This window comes from Numida meleagris, chromosome 2 (assembly GCF_002078875.1).
Source record: "Numida meleagris isolate 19003 breed g44 Domestic line chromosome 2, NumMel1.0, whole genome shotgun sequence".
NCBI lineage: Eukaryota > Metazoa > Chordata > Aves > Galliformes > Numididae > Numida > Numida meleagris.
Window position 1 is genome coordinate 105,230,989 of NC_034410.1, and position 22,527 is coordinate 105,253,515.

At 35.8% G+C, this 22,527-nt stretch overlaps 1 protein-coding gene across 3 annotated transcripts in view; it reads right to left on the reverse strand.

The window, feature by feature from the left end:
* The window catches only part of CCDC178 (coiled-coil domain containing 178), a 186,553-nt gene that overhangs the window by 107,141 nt on the left and 56,885 nt on the right, over nucleotides 1-22,527 (reverse strand). For 2 of the 3 annotated variants that reach the window (XM_021386458.1, XM_021386457.1), the window contains exons 13-17: nucleotides 20,907-20,969; nucleotides 17,710-17,871; nucleotides 14,213-14,326; nucleotides 10,823-10,968; nucleotides 7,487-7,646 (exon numbers count right to left, since the gene is read on the reverse strand). In XM_021386458.1, the coding sequence (XP_021242133.1) occupies nucleotides 7,487-7,646; nucleotides 10,823-10,968; nucleotides 14,213-14,326; nucleotides 17,710-17,871; nucleotides 20,907-20,969 (645 nt within the window). Of the gene's footprint in view, nucleotides 1-6,821; nucleotides 6,962-7,486; nucleotides 7,647-10,822; nucleotides 10,969-14,212; nucleotides 14,327-17,709; nucleotides 17,872-20,906; nucleotides 20,970-22,527 lie in introns of those variants that run through there. The other variant, XM_021386460.1, reaches the window with a different exon arrangement.

A 22,527-nucleotide genomic window follows, 5' to 3' on the forward strand; every position in this document is an offset into this window, starting at 1 on the left:
ACATTAAACTGTATCTTATGACTTAGTTGCACTGCAATGCATGGCTTCCTTGCACACATTCTATCAGCACAAACTGGTCAAGATTCTGTCCTTAGAATTAACTAAGCCCAGATAGAATGACTAACCATGGTCTAGAAGTTCCCTAAGAGAACACAGTGATCCTTCTTCATGCTCGCTTATTACTTTGTGAGGTGAAATTCTCAAATGCAACGGTCCAGTACAAATAAAATATTTAAAAAACCACCATCGTACACTCAAAAAAGATGAAGGCTTAACTACCATGGCAGTAGTTCTAAGGCATGAGTAATTAAATTAAAATACAAAATAAAATAAAATAAAATAAAAACCCATACTTAAATTGAGAAAAATCTCAACAACTGCTTTCATCACACTGGATACCTGGTGTGCTTTGTCATATGCTTACCAAATGATAATTTTTTTTTTTATCAGTGCAGGCATTCAGATTGCAAGACAAGAATTATTTTTTTCCAGCTGATAGAGATTGTATACTTAATATTGTGCACTGCTCTGAGCTACTTTAATTGAAAATGAGTGAAGTCATTTTAAGAACTTACCAGAATATAGGCGTAGAGGCATACTTCATCTTATCAAAATGAAGCAGCACACCCACTTAAGACATTTTAAAATGTCTTACTATTACTGTATTCTGAAATTTGTGCCATTAGGGAAAAAAAAATCAAAAAGAAAGACATGAAAAGAGTTCTGGGACTGAAAACTGTACCTCAATAAAATGAAATGTCCAGTATGCCCAGAAGATAATTTTTAAATGTTTATAATGCTGATTTTTTCATGAAACTCCTCAGTTCCCAACCCTACACATATCCTCTGACTATTTCGTGCAGTGACACTTTCAGGCATTATTTATGATTTTTCAATAGTTATGTTTCAGGCTTGTTCTAGATTTTAGATCTTGTGAAAACAAATTGTAGAAAATATTTCTATTCCCACAAAATGAAAATTCAGAAAGGAATATATTTCGAATTAGACTAACACAGTTGGTAAAGATCAAAGTATTTTTGAAACATTATGAGCAAAGAAATTACAATAAAAACTGCTTTGCAATCTTTGAAAAAGCCTTTGTGTCTGCAGAAAGAATAACTGACACTTGATTTAATTTTTTAAATATTTTTATACTGTTACAATTGTTGCAACTGATGCTGTGTTAAAACAGAAAAAGGGATAATCTGCTTGCAATGATTATTCACATTATTATTTTTTTTTCAGTCAAGAAACAGAAAACAATCCTTCAAAAATTCTATTAGCTTTCTTCTTTTACATCTCTTTCTTCTTCCCCGAGAATGTTATTACTGTCATGGCACCCAACCTCTAACTATGTACATTCCTCAGAAGGGAGAGTGCATGACTTCCCCATGAGCCAATAAAATCAGTGGGATGGTTATTTGGGTAATACTGCCAGCACTTCCCACAGGACAGCATGTAAGTTGATATGCTAAGTCTACCCAGGAGCATGGACTAAGATTCAAAAGCCCATCTTGTAACATAGGAGTCCCACATACCAGTGTAGCACACTGTTGGAAGCCACTGAGTCAACTAATTAAAGACAATTTTATAGCCAGACTATTTGTTATCCTTACCTCGCACACACAGAGAATAGCCTAAAGGGAGCAATGGCTCTCTAGGTATTAAAAAAAAATCCTCTTTTGTCATATATCTTCAAATGTAATTCTCATGTTTACATGGATATGCTGAAACAAAGCTCTTCAGTAACATTAATATTGATTAACAGTATTTTTTGAAAGTAAGAGATTGAAGCTCTCTGAAGGTATTAGCGCGGCAAGACTGAAAACAATGACTAGTAGAAAAGATGACCTAAATAGATGAATAGTAAATGATAAAAGACACCCAGTGGATTTTATCTAATACCACGATGATAAACAGCCCCTTGCATCTAACTTTGTTCTCCCTTACTTCTTAATTCAGCTTTCAGCAGTGTATTATCACATCTGAAATTTGCCATTTTGTAGATTATGTCATTAGCAATACTCTCAATACCTGATGAAATAACAGATCATGACTAGCTGTTAGAACTGGTCATGGATTTTCTGATATATCATTTCCCAGATGGAAAATGCTTTTCTATGAAAAAAAAAGAAAGAAAGTGCTCATAGGAAGATGCTGATTTGTTTTAAAGCAAAAAACATTTAAGTTAGGGTCAAAACATTCTGATCAACCATTTGCAGACTGAATATTTCAAAAGAATAAACGATTAAAAACTTATTTCGCTATCTATAAAATTTAAACTGAAAAAAGGTGAATTCCCCTACTTTTAAGCTTTCCACATTATGATAAGCTGATAACATCATTCCATTAAAGGAATTTCAAAGTGTACTTCTATATGACTGAGAAATTCGGTTTTACATTAAACATTTCTGAAGTTCACCAAGGTACAGTGCAAAAGAAAAATCAATTTACCATCTTATTTTCCAGTATCATCCAACAGTCAAGTAAATCCACAGAAAATCTAGAAACATTATTGGGTGGTAAGGGTTTTTAAGCAGAAGACTAACGTTAATTAATAGAATTAGGAAATTCTGATACTGCTACTGATTACAAAGCAAAAGGAAAGTCAAAGAATCAGTATATCTGTCAATGCTCTGGATAACAAAACTAAATGCACTTATCAAATGTATAAGCCTCTACATATAGATGTCTGAATTTAAACATTTATACACTTGCACTTCAGAAATATATGATCACGTGGCCAACAACAAATGTTAATGAGGACACATTTTCACATTTCAAGAGAGTGCTGGTCATTCAAAATGTCTTGCTCAATCTTCAAAAACCACAGTAATCATTTTCACAGTTACTGTAATTGGAAGTACAATAATCACATTAGCAGCAGAAAAGCAGGCTTGCTTTCAGGTTAAGAAAACAAGGCACAATATAATCATTCTGAACGTGATCCAACACTCATTATGAATTGTTATGTCAAAGAATTCTTATCTGTGTGTTTAATACTGCGCATATCAGCACTGAACCAAATGGCAATGTGATAGTTTAGGGACTGTACTGTCTCTGTAGAACATAAGGTAATGAGATGCTATGAGAGTAGTTACAAATAGTATAGTGATAAAATATGCCTGTAAGGTATAACTTTATCATTATATATGTAAATTTTACCACATTTAGTAGAATGCACGTTGGGAAAACAAAAATTACACCTTGTGTTTAGCTGAGACATTTGCTACATTCATGCATCACAATCTTAGCACTTGGCAGCACTTTCTCTCGTGATAAGACAGAGTCTGAAAGGTCTGCAAAAGCAGTGACTCAGCTCTTCAGCCAACACATACTCCATGTGTATTCCTGCAAAAACCAGGCACACAGATCCTTCAGTTTCTCATTATATTTAGTCCTCTTCATGAAAAGACTGCTTCCAGACAGGAGTCTCGTTACAATATTTTTTCTGTCAGGAGCTGTGCTAGGGCCACCAGTTGCTTACGCAGATTCTCCCCTACCAAGGCTACTCAACTCCAAATCCTTCACAGCCCTGACAGGAAGTCTCTAGCTTTCTCACAAAATTACTATATTTCTCACCTTGTTTCTCGCCAGTTTATCTCTTAGTAAGAGATCTTTTCTATGGATTTAATAGCCCCCTCTACACTCCAGAATAGAGAGGCTTCTTGCTCGAAGATCTTAACAATCTATCTTCTTCCTGTCATGCCATTCAAACTCCTTCTCTTGGCAAGAAGTTTTTCCTTTCCTCTTGTTCTCCATTTTTGGCTTTTATTCAGCCTCACAAAACCCACATGACACCACAAAATCAACATTTAGTTGGACATTTGCACAGATCTCAGACTGTGTTTCTCAGCCTCCATACTCCTTCTGCACCTTTCAGCAACATACTCCTCTCCATTAGGCCTAAGGGCTCATACTTGCTTATTTTAAAAACCAAGATAATGAGGATGATTGTAATTTTAATCTTGAAGCTATACAGTCAACTGCTGTTGTGGTGTAACCCGGCAGCAGCACACAACACACAGCCATTCGCTCACTGCCCCACAGTGGAATGAGGGAGAGAACCGGAAACAAAATAAAACTCACGGGGTGAAATAGGAGCCATTTACTAAGACAGAAGGGGAAAATGGAAACAAAAATGCAGTGATAATATATACAGCCACACAGCACTTCCTTGCCACTGGCTGACCAACGCACAGCTCCAATATGACACCCTGAAGTAACACAAGGACTCACCCCACTGATCAACGCACCAGGCCCTGTCACTGCCCGCAGCCTTACACCCCTCCACGTGGTGCCATACAGTATGGAACTACCCTGGCCTCATTCATGTATCTGCATGGTTGGGGGAACAGGGCTTGTTTAGCTCGGAGAAGAGAAGGCTCCAGGGAGACCTCATTGTGGCCTTCCAATGCTTGAAGGGAGCGTATAAACAGGAGGGGGATCGATTGTTTGTGAGGGTAGATAGCGATAGGACAAGGGGGAATGGTTTTAAGCTGAGACAGGGGAGATTTAGGTTAGATATTAGGAGGAAGTTTTTCACACAGAGGGTGGTGACGCACTGGAACAGGTTGCCCAGGGAAGTTGTGGATGCCCCATCCCTGGAGGCATTCAAGGCCAGACTGGACGTGGCTCTGGGCAGCCTGGTCTAGTGGTTGGCGGCCCTGCACTTGGCAGGGGGGTTGAGACTTGATCTTTGAGGTCCTTTTCAACCCAGGCGATTCTATGATTCTATGATTCTATGATTCTGCACTGGCCCCACCTCGCTTCTACCCCACACCATTATGGTGACGGTTCTGCCACCAGGAGGCCTGAGTGTGTTCCTGTTGCAGAAAGAATCAGAATAGCAGTGTACTATTAATGTTCTTTCAGGTGAAACCAGGACAAACGTGCACATCTGATGTTTTGTATTGACACATACATTTTCATTTCTCCTGCTTCAGTCAGTTCCTGAATCAACCAAAATATCTAGCAGCAGATCTTCCAGACTAAATAACACAACTTATGCCGAGTTGCTTGGGGTTTTGCTTTCACCTCACCTTTGAATACATGTGGTGTTAGCATATATATTCCCAACCTATTTAGGAAATATTCCCTTTCAGTTTTTGCACGTTGTTACACTTGGAACCAAGTAGTAATTTTTTTTCCTTTTTTTTTTTTTTGTCCTATTTGGACAGGAAATTCTCATTCAATATAATATCTGACTAGAATTCCTAGAAATCCTAGAATCTATTGAACCTGCCCCCTATATGCTGTATTCAAGAAGTCAGTGCTTTTCTTTTTTGTTATTCTTTTGGAGATTTTGTTTGTTTTCTCCTCATGGGGGTTAATCAGACCCCCACATCTCACCTTAAAAATAGTCTTAGTCTCATTCTATTGCATTATCTATGAGCAGGGGGATTGAGTGGTCTCATGCAGTTTCACAGAGAAGCAACACTTGAGAAAACTGAACTGAGGTGTATGCGCCATTACTATATCAGCAAACCAGCTTCCAGCTGGCAAAGCCTCATAATAATGTATCACAGTATCTGAAGCTGTGACATCTACATACACTATTTGACCCAAAAATCAGAATAGAAATGCTTTTTCATTCAACCTACTAAATACGAAAATACATCTTTATCATAGGCTAGATGGTAGGATTTACCTAGGAGGCTAGATGATTTGACTTTTTACCATCAGCAAAAAAATTCTGAAAACTGTCCAAATGACCTCTCCCAGATAGCCATTCTGGTCGTTTTTGTAAAATAAATGTTCCAACATCCACAAATCATGGCTAGCCCCCCTGAATTTACTGGGATTCAAATCGAATCACTTATAAATCCTAGTTTCAATGGCTTATCAAACTTCTCCACTAACTGTTACTAGGCCTTCTGCCCATTTCTTTTGGGTAACAAAAACTGAAGTCCCTTGTTGAATTTTCTTGACTGTCCATAAGGTGCTGAAGGAATGTTTGTCTTTGCTGGTGACACTACTGACAATGACATTTAAATGACTAGGTAATAAGAAGGCAAACAGTCAAAGGGTAACAGTGTGTGCCTCCATTCCAGCTGCAGGTCTAACTGAAGAGATGTCATCACAGAGACCAGTAAAATGTTCCAGTAAAAATTTAAACAGGCTCATGGACATGCAGCAAAATATTTTTACTTACATTTAACCACCAAAATCTTAGCATAATCTCATTACCCCAGCATTATGTTAATAAAGAAATACTGTTAAGAGCTTTTCATGCAATACCTGTTACTCACTGTGAAAGGGAGATGAGAGTAGAGGCAAAACAGGATGAAATGGGAAACATTAGGAAGAACAAATCTTGTTGTTCTAAAGGAGATAAGAAAGCTACCTCACCTAATAATCCTTACAGTGATTTTTGATGTTAAGGTAAAAATGAGCAAGTCAAAATGCTAGCAGGTATTTTTGACCTAAGTATTAAACATAAGATAATACACTGATATTTTGAAAGGACTGATATCCCAATGAGAAGTAATAAAGCAGCAGCCTCTATTTTTAAAAAGATAAGTTTCCTTTGCTGCCATTTCACTTTTTTTTTCATACTCTAAGCTGTACAGATTTTGAAGAAAAAGAAGTTTGCAACAGAATAATAAAACCCAAACTCTTCTATGCAGTGCTGAGACAAAAATCAGGCTAAAAGTTTCCCACCACTAATATGAAAGAAGAACTTAGATTTGATATCACTGTATAACCACTTTGGCTCATCTTGCATCACTGAGAATAACTCAAGTCAAGAATGTTCATGTTTTCCTCATTTTACTTCTGAAAGTAATGCAAAAAACAACAAATAATTGTATCACTTCTGATTTATTTTACGACTTTGTGATTATTACTCTGTATTTCATATTTCTGTTTCAACTGGATCTGATTCCTCCCCCTTAATATCTTGCTCCACCTTTCTGGTATCAACTGCGGTCCAGATGAGGGTCCTACTGTGGAGTAGCTCCTGACAGTTCAAAAAGAGCAGCTGAACTGCTGCACTATCAAGACAATTCCATGCACTGAGCACTATTCTTTAAATTGGTGATTAAAAAGGAATGAAAACTTATTGATGCTGATCTTAGTCAAAATTATTTGAGACTAAGCTCCTGGTGAAAAGAATAAAAAGATTTTCAAGTTAGCAGAAGAGATGACTTTTCCTTTCCCAGAGGTATCCACAAATCAGAGGAAAAGGAAATATGTTAGAGAAAGCATACAAGAATCCTAAACATTAATGAAAAACTAAATGTGCCAAAGCAAATGCACCATTTTATAATTTTTCTAAAACCATTTCTTCACTCACAGAAATGTAAAACTGTACTACAGAAAAGTACCAATTTATTTAACTTAAAATACTCGCATATTGACAAGATACTACTAATTTAAAACTTCTGATAAAAGTGTTCTCTTTTTTACATCTAAAAAGAGCCAGAACTATCTAAATTGTTGCATCATTCCTCAGATAAAGAAACCCAGGTCTGATAATACTCACTTCTGAATTTTTCAGATCTTTCTTTCTTGTCTGTAGTAACTCTCCATATACTTTTGCTTCCTGCTTTAACCTTTTTTCATATTCTGCTAGCTCATCTTGGAGATGATTAAATAGAGTCTGGACATTTTGCTGCTTAAACATCACACTGCTTAAATTTTTCCTTTAAAAGAAAAAAATCAATGAAATAATCAAGAGATTATCCCATACTGTTTTTCAGTCTTTACATATAGGCTTAAATTTAATTTTCATAACAGATAAAATGAACTGTCTTCTTGCAAATAATTATACCCTTTTCAAAATACAGAGCTGTATGATTGAGCTTATCATGAATATTTAGACCTCTTAAAAAACTCTACTTACCAATCCATACCTAACGAGTCTATTAAGAAATACAGATTTCTCAATTTTCAATAACAACTAGCATTTTTAAAAACAACATTCTAGAGAATGGACTGGTTTACTACTAAATGTGAAATATCTGGTGAAATAATGATCTGAGATATATATTATAATCAACATTGATATAATATTCTGAGACACAAAATGAGCTCATGACATATTGGGTAAACAATATTTTATCATTTGTTGAGAAAGGAAAAGGCAGCTTTGTATCTTTTGTGTATTCCTTTTTTTTTTTTTTTTTTTTTTTGTCTCTGTCCTTACCTAGATACCTAGCACAGTTTATTTAATCAAAGACTTTCTGCAGAACAAGATTTCTGCAGAAAATTGAAGCATCTAAGGCATGGGTGTCCAATCATTTCGCTTGTCTGGGCTGCACTGAATGAAGAGGAATTGCCTTAGGCCGTATATAAAATATGTAATATAATTAATGTGCATAGGTAATAAGACTTCTTTATATATATTTATATATTTTTTATTAAAGTATAGAAAAGAGAGGTCAAGAAAAACATAAGTGTGCTTCTCACAAAATCTTCAGTTCACAGTATTTGCTCATCATCCTTCTAATTTATTTGGCATCAAACTTCACTAAGATTAAAAAAAACCATGGAATTAATATATATTATGTTCATTCTTAATTTCATGACATGAAGAGATGTCTTTATCTCCTCCAAAACTGCAAACATAGTTTTTCCAAAGCCAATGGTATAAAGCACTTTCTAGGTGGGATACTTGTGATAGGATGTTTTTTTTTCAGTCAAATATGTTATGCAAAAAAAAAAAAAAAAAGCTATTTATTTAATTGTATTATTATTTTGAAAACATTGTGTCAATGTTTCTATTTCATTCCAGAAGCTATTATTTAGTCTTTTTATTGTATTATTGGCAAACAATAACAAATGAAGGAAGGGTTGTTCTTCAGAGGAAGATGCTGGGAAGTTAACTATAAAATAGTTAACTATAAAATAAAGACTGAAAGCAAAAGTAGGGACTATTTTATCTCAGATTCATCCAGCAGATTAGGCTAGATGACATGCCATAGAAAATGGAAATAATAGCCAAGAGTAAAACTAGAAATAGTTTTAAAGCTAGAATTAGTCCTTTAATCTCAGTTTTTCTGTGAAGGCAGGAATCAGCACTCTTATGAAGAGTAACAGAAAATATAACAAGAAATAGCTAGACAAAACTTTCTCAAAACAGACTGATGAAATACCAAGTGACATATCAGATTGTTTCTCAACAAAATAAAATTAATAGAATAAAGTAGAATAGCCTGAAATAAAATTTTCTTCTGAATATTTTCACTATTAATACCCACTAGTAGTCTGGATGAAGAGATAGAGTGTACCCTCTGCAGGTTTGCTGATGATATAAAGCTGGGAGGAGAGGCTGACACACCAGAAGGCTGTGCTGCCATTCAGTGAGACCTAGACAGACTGGAGAGTTAGGTGGACAGGGACATTATGAGGTTCAACAAGGGCAAGAGTAGAGTCCTACACCTGGGGAGGAATAACCTCATGCATCAGTACAGTTTAGGGGCTGACCTGCTGGAAAGGAACTCTGCAGAGAAGGACTTAGTTGTGCTGGTAGAAAACAGGTTGGCCATGAGCCAGCAGTGTGCCCTTCTGGCCAAGAAGGCCAATGGCATCCTGGGATGCATTAACAAGAGTGTGGCCAGCGGGTTGAGGGAGGTGATCCTTCTCCTCTACTCTGCCCTGGAGTACTTTGCCCAATTCTGGGCTCCTCAGTTCAAGAAAGACAGAGAACTTCTCAAGAGAGTCCAACGGTGGGCCACAAAGATGATGAGGGGCCTGGAGCATCTCCCTTATGAGGAAAGGATGAGGGACCTGGGGCTGTTCAGCCTAGAGAAGAGGAGACTGAGAGGGGATCTCACCAGTGATCAAAAGGGCACATATCAAGTTGATGGGGCTGGTCTCTTTTCAGAGGTGCGCAGCAGCAAGGCAAGAGGCAAGGTGGACTAACTGGAACACAGGAACTTCCTTCTGAACATGAGGAAAAACTTCTTTGCTTTGAGAGTGACACAGCACAGTGCTGGAGAGGTTACACAGTCTCCTTCTCTGGAGATACTCGAAACCCAGAAGGATGCTTTCTTGTGTAACATACTCTAGGGAACCTGCTTTAAGAAGGTGGTTGTACTAGATGTACCAGAGGTCCCTTCCAACCCCTATGATTTTGTGATTTTGTCCCACATATTCAGCTGAAAATGTACATGTAGTATCACTTTTTTTTTTCCCCAGGCAAGAAATTAATTCAGTAATCTCTCAAAGATCTTTCAACATTGACAATACACTTAGTGAATGAGATGACAGACAGTGAACTGTGTTACAATGACACTTGGAATACTTTTTCATTATTTAGCTATTCTGCACAACTCAACAATCCAAGCTATTTTCCATTTGACATTGCATAGCAGGTTCACCTTTCTCCTTGAAGAGTAAGCCTGCTGTGCAATCAGCATATATGGCCCTCCAAGGCTTCTGTGGCCTAGAAGGCAGTCTCCATTATCAGTTAGATAGAGCCCTTTGAGACTATTTTCAGGACTCATCAGTCACAGTAAGTGTAGGTCCACACTTCTTAAACCAGAGAAAACACAGAATGAGAGGAATCCACCATTAATTAAGGATGCAACTGACCATGAATATTATTAGATTTCCAGAAGTAATACTGATACCCAAAATTCAATTTAGTAGGCTGACAACGTATCATGAATAAATTCTACAAGTGCATTACAACTACAAGCAGTAAACACACAAAAATACTTTCAAATTATTTAGGAAAAGTGTATTATGTTTCCTAGAAATAATACTGTAAAATAATAAAACTACCTGTAGAAATAGTAATAAAGTTAAATTACTATATTACTTTTACTAAAGCAATAAACTACATTTACAACTTCATGTAACAGGCAGGTCTTACCGCAAATCGATGAAAGATTTTTCTGTATTTTCCATCTGTATTTGCTTCATATTCCATAATTCAGCAAGTTCCTTAAGTTCATTTTTTAAATTTTCCACAGTGTGATAGTTTTCAGTAATTTGACTAGAAAGAAATGATTGTTTTTCCTGGAAATTAAAAAATATATGGCACGTAAACTAGGAGGGCTAGATTTCCTAATACTGTATTTTGAGCACATGATAACAGGCATCAATTCATAAAGTCTATACTCAAAGAAACAAAACTGCTTCTAGAGATACAGCTGAAGTACTTAGTGAAATGGAATAACTGCTTTTCTATAAGAGCAGGATTTTGCCAACCTATTTATAGCCCACCAACTTGTTGCACATCTACTATATATCCATAAATTTTATTAGGGCACAGATTTTTGCTGTCACTTCTGCTGTAAATGTATGTTTGTAAGTTTGTAGGTTACCTTCTACATAAAAATACATAAAATACACATCCTCTTTAATTTTTGCTCTTATACAAAGAAGTTTTTCAAATAAGCACTGCCTTGCACAGCAACAACTTTATTAATGACAATGAAAAGGAGCAATTTTCACATCTGACCAAGTCTGAGTCTGTTTGTTTCAGTGCAGGCACTGTCTTAACTGGCCACTTCTATTGCTAGCTCATCAAATTGCTTACATGCTGCAAAACTGTTTTAGGCAAATACCTGAAAAACTGAACTTTAAGGAAAAAACAAATTTTCAGATGCTACTGACTCCAGGAAGAATGTAGCTTAGTCATTGTCTCTCAAAACTGTTACTATTCATTTAGTTGCCTAAATTGAGAGCTTCTTTTAGATATCATTTTTTTTTTTCATAATGTAGTTGTTCTGCACTCCATACAGTGGAGAACATAAGGACAGAGGACAAGACTGCTGAACTCATACCTACCTTCCTCATCTACAAGTACACAGCTTCTCAAAGAGATGCTGATATTAAGCTGTTGAAAATCACTAAGTTAGAAACTAAACTTCCTATTCTGCAGAAGAGATATTACACTGCAATGTCTTTTTCATTCGAAAAGAGAATAATAATTATAGGACCAAAAAAAGAGTAAAGATTCATGACAGAAGCAAACAATACTTCCAATAGCATCAGTATCTGGTAAAAAAAAACACTGCAGCTTCCTCAATAAACAAAGTAAACCTAATGCATTGCAGCAGTAGAAAAGTATTAAAAAGTTGAGAGTCTGCTAGTTGGGTTATACTTTTAAAGTAGCTGCATTAGATTTTGTAACCCATACTAATGGACTGTAATCAGTTATGTAAATGGGTTAAATTAAGAGAGAGGAAAATACCTTTTGATTATCCTTATAAATACGCACACAATTATAAACCCAGCATGAAATACAGAATTTATGACCTTAAAATTTAGTAGACAAAGAATACATGTCAGTATTTTAATAAAGGTCAGTATTTTTTTTTCTTTAGATACTGCACCGTTTTTCTGAGGCAATACCCTGGTACATAGCCTAATGATCATTTTCCTTATAAAATAAGTTTTTTGTAAAGGTAAAGCTAAAAGGAGGCTGAAAAAAATTGAGGAATCGAAGCTTTATAAGTAGATAGGAACATAAGCATAGAAGTGCATGTGATAACTTATGACCTCTTGAACTTTCTAAAATGTAATACATATAGAACTAGGGGGAAATTTCAGGTTTCCCGCAGGAACATATAGAATCATTAGAAGGAAAATGAAGATATGGTAATTAATGCAAATCCCTCTGCAGCAGAACCACCCATACAGAGTCTCAAACCCCTGAGAAAAAATCATGTTAGTTTTAGGCTCAGTAACAAGGAACTTGGAGAAACGCAATAGCCTGTGGTATACGTAATATCAGAACAGATGACTTGTTCAGGCCTTAATCTTAAGCAAATAATAAAACTTGAGATGATTGAGGTATCAGAGTGTAGTATAAATATATTCAGAAAGATGCCGTAACCTGTTTATTTTTCTCTTTTTTTTTTTTGCTAAAGAAAGGCAGGGTCATATATGAGCTATGTTAGAACAAAACTGTCAGCAAAGAAGAATTTTGTCTTTGACATCTGGAGGAGGCAGATAAGAACTGAAAAAGTTGGCTTCCAAGGACAGGGAACACTAGCCATTGAGTCAGTGTGATTTGGTACCTATTACAGAAGACAGAGGTCTTGCAATCAGGTTTTAGAACAAACAAGTAAAACCAGTGAGTTACTCTATGTTCTGTAATCTAAATATCGACAGACTGAGCAGCCACTCCTTAGGGTCTGCTGTTGTAGCTAACAGTCTAGCGTCGTTTCTGCAAAACTTCAAATGCTGTGATTAGGAAATAGCAACAGACTCTAAGAAGATTGTATTAGGGGTATCCTAATATTGTTACTAGTTCAGTGCTCTGGAGACCTTGTAATATAGGCATTGTACATTGTTTTATTCCATTTCCACAGAACAATAACTGAAATATTGCTAATGGGAACAGTTATTTACAGTTACTAGGAAAGGTATTCTTAAAACTAAAGCCTAAGAAGGAATTGTACTGAAAACAATGTAGAATTACTGACTTAGTCACTTCCACGTGTTCTAAGATCTTTTGGTAAACCTGCAGTTTGCTCCATCTTTCACAGAAAGAGATGTGTAAATGCCGTCTTTCCTGTCAAATTTAGAAGCCTGCGTGTATCAACAAATTCCCCAATCCTTAATTTAAGATTGCCACAAGTAGGAAGCGTCAGAGATTTTTGGTAGAAATTACCAGGTTCATGAAAGCTATTCTGAACAACATGAAAGCTTTTTCTTTGTTTTTATTTTAATCTACGACTCATCTTTGAGACTGTAATATGTAACTTAAGTTTATACAATATACAAATAAAAGAATAATAAAAATGAACGATATCTTAAAAAGAAAATGCTTTCTTCTTGTAATGCTTATGAACGTATTTATACAAAACATAGTGTTCAGTAATGAAATTCAATAATTCCTTTTGGTGGATTATACAGTTTAGTAACTGATACAGCAGATATAAGCCATCATTTACAAAAAGATGCCATCTGCTGTGCAAACATGCAATTAGCAGGCACTTTCTATCACACTAGTATCCTTTTCATCTGTTATTGATTTTCTCCTTCATGTTTTCAAAGCCCCTCAAGCAATCTGAGCGAGTGTAGCAAATGAAGAAAGCAAAGGACTTCTCAATGACCCTGATATCAGTTCTGCTTTGTACTTTACTCTGTATCAAGGCTATAGACTTCATAGGTTAGTGCAAGTAAGAGAAAAAAAATTGCATACGCTATAGGTATGTATATAGTTTCAAAGCACCTGTGTAGAAATGACACTTAAAGTTTTGAGATAAAATGTACTTCAAAAAGGCCACAAAAACATTAAATTATTCACCTGTGTAGCATTTAACTGTTGTTGCAGAATATTTCTTTTTTCCTTCAGCTGTTGTTCTGTTTGCTTCTGCTTTTTATCTAGCTCTTGCACTCTCTGATTCAAATAGGAGAGCTTCTGGAGGGAATATCCACAAAGAGATGTGTTATTATTCAAAAGTTATTGCCTTACATTCCAGAGAAATCAGATAATATTTTAGTTGTAAACTACTTTAAGTTACCATTCTTATGTTTATTTTTGTTTACCCCTACATACCATTTTTTTCTATCAATACAGCATGCTCATTCGCATGTTATATACTCTACGCTTTGAAGGAAAAAATGCACATATAAAAGAGAAAATATCTTTGGTGGTTCAAACAGTGTTTATCATCACACAGCAAAATATCACTGCTCACTCTTCTCCCCAGGCTTCTTTACATTCCTTCTGCCAAGAAAGCTGCAAATAAAGTTATCTAACCAAAATACGTATTTGGAATAGCTTCCATGGAAGGCATACAAAGGAGAAATATTTACTTCTCGTTATCACTAAATCATGAAAAATACAGCTAAAGAGAGCTAGGAAGAAGAGAAAGAAGATGGAAAATACAATATTTGAATAATTCATTTTTGTATTTTTCATTCATCCATTCTGTTATTAATTAGCACCTCAAACAAAACAGTTCTTCTCAATTGTATTAATTTCATTTGTAACATTAGTGTGAGCACCAGATATTAAATGATAGAAATTATTATTAACGCATGTAGTAAAAAATGTTACATTACAAACTCTACTTAAATAATTGCATAACAACTACGCTATGTTATTCAAAGTTTCAAATTCAATTCATCTTATATAACAATAAACATTAAAATCAGTATTACTCTTTCCATTCTGAAACATTTTAAACCTTTAATCAGTGAGAAAGTTCTTCTCTGGAATTACCAGTATCATTCACATAGAAATCTGTTTGGGCAAACTCTGTTTCCAGGCTTCTAAAACAGAAGCAAATGCACAGCTATGGACAATGATATATAACTTATGCCACACCTTCCTAGGTTTCCAGGAAACTAATGATGTGATCTTTGTCACATTGTTTCTACTTAGTTTTATCTAGGGAAGGGCTAACATCATTAGTCACTGCCATTAATATGCTGTTTTGAAAATACTATTAGCAGAGGGTTTTTTTTTTCCAATTTGATGTATTAAACCTGAATCAAAAATAAACTATCAAATAATTCATTATCTAAACTCAAACTATTCTACATTCTCCAGTGTTCTCCCCAAAGTGTTGAAGTATTGCAATATGCAGGTTATATAAAGAACAATTCATATAAAGTAACAGTAAAAAATGGAGATGATGATCTCCTGTGGCAAACTATTTGCTAGTAGTCAGATAAATGAACCATGAACCTGCAGAATTATAAGAACTTATGGATGAGGCAACAGAAACTCTCGTATCTGGGCTTCGACCAAAAATACAAAACCCTGTATCTAAATTTAAAGTGCTTGAAAGATGCTGACCCTACATGACTGAAAGAATGATCTGTAAGATATATAGGGATTATGGAAAACTCCAATTCTTTGTTCTGGACAAAAAAAAAAAAAAAGCAAAAGTTTTGTTTGGTGTTGATTTTGAAACAAAAATGAAGTTCTTTTGCTTTTTCTTAACTGGAACAATGGACAAGTGAAAATTTCCTCCTCTTTCAGACACTTAAGAGAGAAACCCTTCCTTTGCACTGATTACTGTATTTTCACTTCAGGTACATAAAATACATATTTTCTTCGCCAGAAAAAAAATTCAACCAAAAAAAAGGAGCGTGCATATGGAGGGGCGGAAATTTCAGGTGGCTTCCCTAAACTGTAAAACTGCTTGTTATAGTGAGCAGTCTAGTGAGTACTGGTCTAGTGGAAGGCGTCACTGCCCACAGCAGAGGGGCTGGAACAAGATGATCCTTAAGATCTTTTCCAAACCAAACTATTCAATGGTTCTATGACTTCATGGTGGCATACAGAACAAAGGCTTTGTAAGGCAAAGCTTAATTTAAGCATAATGACAACAGGACAATCCACAATTTGTGTTGCTGATTTGTACAGCTATCACTGTGAATGCTAAACTCTGCTGCACACGTGACAGAAGATAGAAAACAAATGAAATATTTCCAGTGTTTCTAGTTGTCAGAGTAATTCCCCAGAATAAGAAAAGGAGTAACCACCTAAGCAAGAAAAGGATGTACAAAAAGGATAATGCAGTGTTATGGAAGTGTTTTTAATGAGAAAAAAAAATATTAAAAAAATGTTTGAATAAATTTCATTCTAGCAGCTCTGCAAAGGATAGATGGTATGGTTTCATTTCATGTTTTGTTTAACTATACACAGTTATGTACACATAATATTCACTGTACAGCCATTACATCTTACATCAAACTAGCTGTTCATATTTTGACTATTTCCATGTCTTTTCAGAAAAATAACGTCTGTTTCCATAGACATTGGTCACAAAGGGACTACCATCCTTACTTAAGGAAATGATTGCCCACCTAAGGCCTCCAGTTTTAAAGACTGAGTAAACTGATCCACCTTCTATAGGCATTTTTCAAAACTGTCCATCATTGTAATATCTTGGTTTCAAACAGTAATTTATTTAGATGACATTGTCTAACGTACATTCTGTTCTCTATCACCATTGTTGCAACACTCCTTATAAGGAAAGCTTCCAAAGATCTAAAAGATCACCATATCTAAAAGAGGAAACTGTAGTAATACAACAAATGCTTCACAGCCATACAATTTCAGTTGTCATTCCTATTATTCTTTTGAACAGGTCTGGATGAAAGGTTACTTCCTGAAAATTTTCCCAAGGTTTTCCTCTTAGGAAGTGTTAGCATAATTAATATATCCAACGCATGTGGGCAATAAGATACTAGGTCATCACTGAACAACTGGAGGAAAACATCTCTTTAGTCATGCTTTCAAAACATGTCAGACTATGACAGCAGAAATGCTTTCCCAGAAGCAAAAGGAATGCAGAGCTTGGAAGAGAAAGGTGTACTTTAACCAAAGTCAATTCAAGTAGGCTGAGGATCTCTTTTTAAGACTAAGATTTTCTGTGTCTTCTTCTTATTATATAAAACAGCCATTTCATGAGAGGAAGGAAAAAATCAATATCACTCATAAAGCAGGGAACAGAGGAGGGTTCCCAGCCTGCCATGGCTTATACACTGGTTGCTCTTTTCAGCTTATAACTAAACAAAGAGGTACAAAGGAATCAAGCAACTACTAAACAGTCTTCCTTTTTGTAAGAAAGAGGATCACAAAAATTAAAAGAGAAAGAAAGGTGTTTCTAATACAGAAGACAAGAAAGGACAAGACTCTGAGGCTGGGATCAGGCTGTATATTTTGTTATGTCACAGCACAATCACACACCTTAACAATGAACCTCTTCTGTTTCCTCTTTTTATTTTTTTTTAATAACAATTAGAAAATATACTAGCAAATGTCTCAGAATCTCTCACTTTTACCTTACAGTTTTCCTTAAATAGATCTTCATTTCTTTTAAAATTTGCTTCTAGATGAGCTATGTGTCTCTCTATCTCTTCTATCCTCTTCATATCTTCTTCTCTTTTCTTTAGGTTCTCTCTTTGTTTTTCCTCTAACTCGTCATATATTGCTTTAGTCCTGGCCTGTTTATTGAAATACATAGAGAAATATATTTCAGTATTGGAATCAGAAGCATAAATTAAACATGAAAAATTCAAATCTGAAAAAAACATTTATAACCTTAAGTGAATACCTTGAAAAGACCACAAAATTTTGTGGAATTCAAAATGTCTTCAGAATGAAGGAAAGTTGGCCATTAAGTCAGCATGTGAATAAGAAAGGCTGAATAGCCAGCAGAACTGGCAAACAAAGACAGAAGAGGAATCAGCAACAAATATTATGAAATACAGGTATTATATTGAACCAGATGATTAATTTACAGTAATATTTAAGCAAATAGAAGAAAAGAATTCAATAAAAGAGGAATTAAAATTCCAAATATTAATAATGTTAAGAAAGGAAGTCTTTTCTGATGGGAAATGCTACCATCATAGGCATGTTCTTAGACCAAAAAAAAAAAAGCAGTGAGAAAAAGAGAAGGAAAAGAGTGAAAGAGAATAGAGCAGAAAGGAAAAAAATTTTTTTTGCAAAATAAATGAACACATTTCAAGGCTGGGAAATACAACAACCAGCTTACACCCACTCCATCTTTCTCTCATCAGAAAGAAAGAAAGAAAGAGAAAGAAAGAGAAATATTATGTACTAGCAGATATGTTGTTTATAAAGTGCAGAGACGTCTTACATACATTTGCAATTTCTGCTACGTCAGATTAACTATCACTTGAACTCAGTTATTTATCTGTCTAGCACCAAGCAAATACACAATTGATATCTATATTTATGTATGTATGTACAGATGAAGTGGAATTCAGCCACCACCATTTTGATTTCCAGTTTTAGAACTAGAGTTCCAGGAAGATTACTGGAAAGAAAGCAAGGAATGACCATACATGCAACTTATTGTTCTAGTTCTAGGTGGTAAATAACTCCTTTCCCTATTTTTAATCATAGTCTACAAACACATTCACCTTTACTTGAAGTGCTTCCAGTAGTAAATACAACAGAACTTTTGAATTCACCATGCTAGGTGAAGTTATGGATGAAGTTTCAGGTGACAAAATGGTTGGTAGGTAGAATGGAAAAGCTTCCCAGAAAACCATAAGTAATTCTGGATCAACGCTGGTTATGCTCAGACGGCATTAGGAAATTCCCTTTAGCTACCTCAGAAAAGACTCTTATCTAAAGTTCTATGCACTTTTATAGTCACTAGGGCATTGAGTGCACTCTCAGTAAGTTTGCAGATGACACCAAGCTGGCAGGAAGTGTCGATTTGCCTGGGGGTAACAAGGCCCTCCCTACAGAGAGATCTGGACAGGCTGGATCTCTGGGCTGAAGCCAATGGGATGAGGTTCAACAAGACCAAGCGCCACGTCCTGAACTTTGGCCACAACAACCCCAGGCAACTTTACAGGCTTGGGGCAGAGTGGCTGGAAGATTGTAGAGGAAAGAGACCTGGGGGTATTGGCTGATGCTTGGCTGAACGTGAGCCAGCAGTGTGCCCAATGGCATCCTGGCTTGTATCAGAAATAGTGTTGCTAGCAGGAGCAGGAAAGTAATTGTCCATCTGTACTCAGCACTGGTGAGGCCACACCTCAAGTACTGTGTTTGGTTTTGGGCCCCTCACTGCAAGACACTGAGGCGCTGGAGCACATCCAGAGAAGGGCAACTAAGCTGGTGAGGGGTCTGGAGCACAGGCCTTATGAGGAGCAGCTGAGGGAGCTGGGGTTGTTCAATCTGGCATAGGATGGCGACAACCTTGTGCACCATGTGGCTTAGAAGAGGAGCATTCAACACTTCCTGCTCATGTCAGGGATGAAAAGGAATTACAAGATCTCTCTTAGTTATTGTCTTTCTAGAAGTGGGAAATGCATATACTAGGTTCTACTGTAAATCTCTTGCAAATTCAAAGTCACAGAATGGAAGAGAACAAGCTTTGTAATAGAAAGAAGGATGGCAACTGAATATCCACCAGCAAATAAAAAGGATCAGACTTCTCTCTCTTTCCAAAAAAAAAAAAAAAAAAGGTGGGGGAGTGAGAGAGTAGTAGCCACAGTAATTCCAAGAACAGCTTTTGAGACCTCTCAGATTATCTTCTTCCTGTTTTGACACAACCAGAAAAGAAGCCAGAGAGGGTTTCCAACTTCAGAAAACTAACTGGTAATCTATTAATTTCTGCAATCCTGTTGTCTAGAAAGCTGTTGCTCAGACTATCATTGTCTGTTGCTCAGACAAAGCTAGAGCCTGGTTCTGATAATCCCAGTTTAAGGCCTCTTGTCTCTTAACTGGTGACACTAAATGCAGAAATTGAGGATTTCTTCAGAAAATAGTCCCGGCGTTTCCACTCCGTGTCTTGCTTGAAGCTTTAAGAACTTACAGCTATTACAACACATTTAAGAAGACCATTACGCATGCTCTCAAGGGAGACACCTGAGGGAATTTATTTTCCAAAGGATGGAAATAGATGGTAATGCCCTACTTGGAATTTCGGTCAGAAAAGTTGCAAAGTTGTATCAGTGCTTGCCTGAGGATTGTTGAAAAGCAGCAATGAAGACCAGATAAAAAGAGCTACATTTCACAATCAAAAAAGTAACAGCAGCGCATCTTGTGTGAATTAAGTAGTTCACACCAGGGGAAAATAAAACAGTGTTAAAATAGCTTATTTTATATACACATGCATCGATATCAAGTATGGTAAGGGTCTGATTGCACTTTCTACAGAAACTGAAGTAAGAAAAATATACAAATTCAAATGATACCGTCACTGCATATATGAATTACTACTGAGAGCTGTTGTGTTTTGTTGGGTTTTTTTGATCTTTTCTAGCAAACTGGAAGTTATTGCAAATAACTTAGATAAAACTAATATATTTCAAGTTTTCGTGAGTATTTAAATTTTCCCAGTTGAACATAAAAACAAGAAACTTTGTTACACAGCAATACCCATTACCTTTCTATACAGATTGGCTACAAGGTACTCAAAACTAATTTAAGGTAGGAAGTAAAAAGAATGCATAAGAAAAACTTAGCTTTCAAGTAAATGGGTTACTGTCATACTTACCTGAATCACTTTGCAAACTCTTTTTGCATCTTGAATTTCTTTCATAAGATTCCACTCCAAATTCTTAGGGAAAAAAGAAAAGTGAAATGCAACACGTAAGAAAATAAATTAATAGACAACAGTGATGATATCACAGTAAGGACAAGGACCACTTGAATTTTCTCTCAACTATCATAAAACTATACAAAAGATGAAATTATAACAGTTACTCATGCACAGTAGTTAAATAAACATAGACTATACTATAAGAAAATAATATATTTTAAATTTGAATAAATATACCATTAACATAATTTTTTTTTGGTAGCTTAAGATAATTAAATACATGAAGAAGCTGAGATGGCTTACCCAAAATGATACAGAATATCAAATGCCGAAATTTTAAAAATCTCAATACTTTCTGTTTTTCTATGATGGGTCTTTTTTCATGATTTCTAGTAAAAATCTGAACATGTGTCATCCTTTTCTTATATGAGTGTTCTACTCACACCACTTCTAGGATTACAGTTAAATAAATTATTCTAGTCTGCACACTGAAAACCTCTAGTTTGATGTACGTCACATTAGCAGACCATCATAACTAAACTATACCTGATTACAATCTAAGCCAAATCCTAATTAGGGCTTTCTGTTTTCTTTTAAGTGAATTTAGGGACTGCAAAACTGATTACTTACGCAAAACTAGGCATAACATGGCCAACAGTAAAGTTAGAAATAGACACAATTCCTTCTATTGTTGAAATCTATTTCTTCAGGATGTCTAATTCACATCTGTGTCTGCATTCTAGAAGCACATATGCCATCAGCACTGAGAGAGGGAGGTTCCTGCATAAATAGGTCATAAGCATCTCTCAGATGCTTCATATATATGGAAATACAGAAGCAGGTGACAAAACATATCCAATTATTCTCTAGCTCCCAATCCCAAAAATTATTAGAAACTTCCAGAGAATAGGAGACAGGCAGATCAGCGTTCATGTAGAAAGCACATTTCAAGGAAATCCTGTCATCAATGAGTAGATGACTTTTATTTCCAGATGAAAGTTCATACATTTCCTCCATGGAAAACTGAGCAAAAATTAGTGCCCATGGGCCTGCATATCCCCTCACACATCCGTACAGCCCATCTGAATCTAAATTTACTGAGTCTTAGATGAACTGCATGTAGCTTCTGGACTGCTCTCCAAAATACAGCATCATTTTGAATGACTGATGATAACACCTGGTGATTGTGTGAATATATTTTTCATTCTGTTCAGTAGCCCACAGAGACAATTTAACTGGTGGTTACAGACAGATGCTTTGTCAGACACTCCAGGGGGTAATTGCTCTAACAAAATATCAACAGAGACCAGACAATCAACTTTAAATTGCACCATCATTTATAAGGACATCTTCAACTGTTGCTTAGACAGAGAGGTATCTTAGCTTCTCTGCATTCTGTTCTCACTGAGCTAGCAATTTTTACTTGGCAGTTAGCTCTTGCAACTGACCATCTTTGTGTGTGCCTTCATGTGTATATTTAGTCTTTGAAAATGTAACTACACTACTTTAGCTGTTACCGTAGCTGAGATTAACCATAGTAATATTAAAACTGATAACAGAATGATAAGTTTGCCAC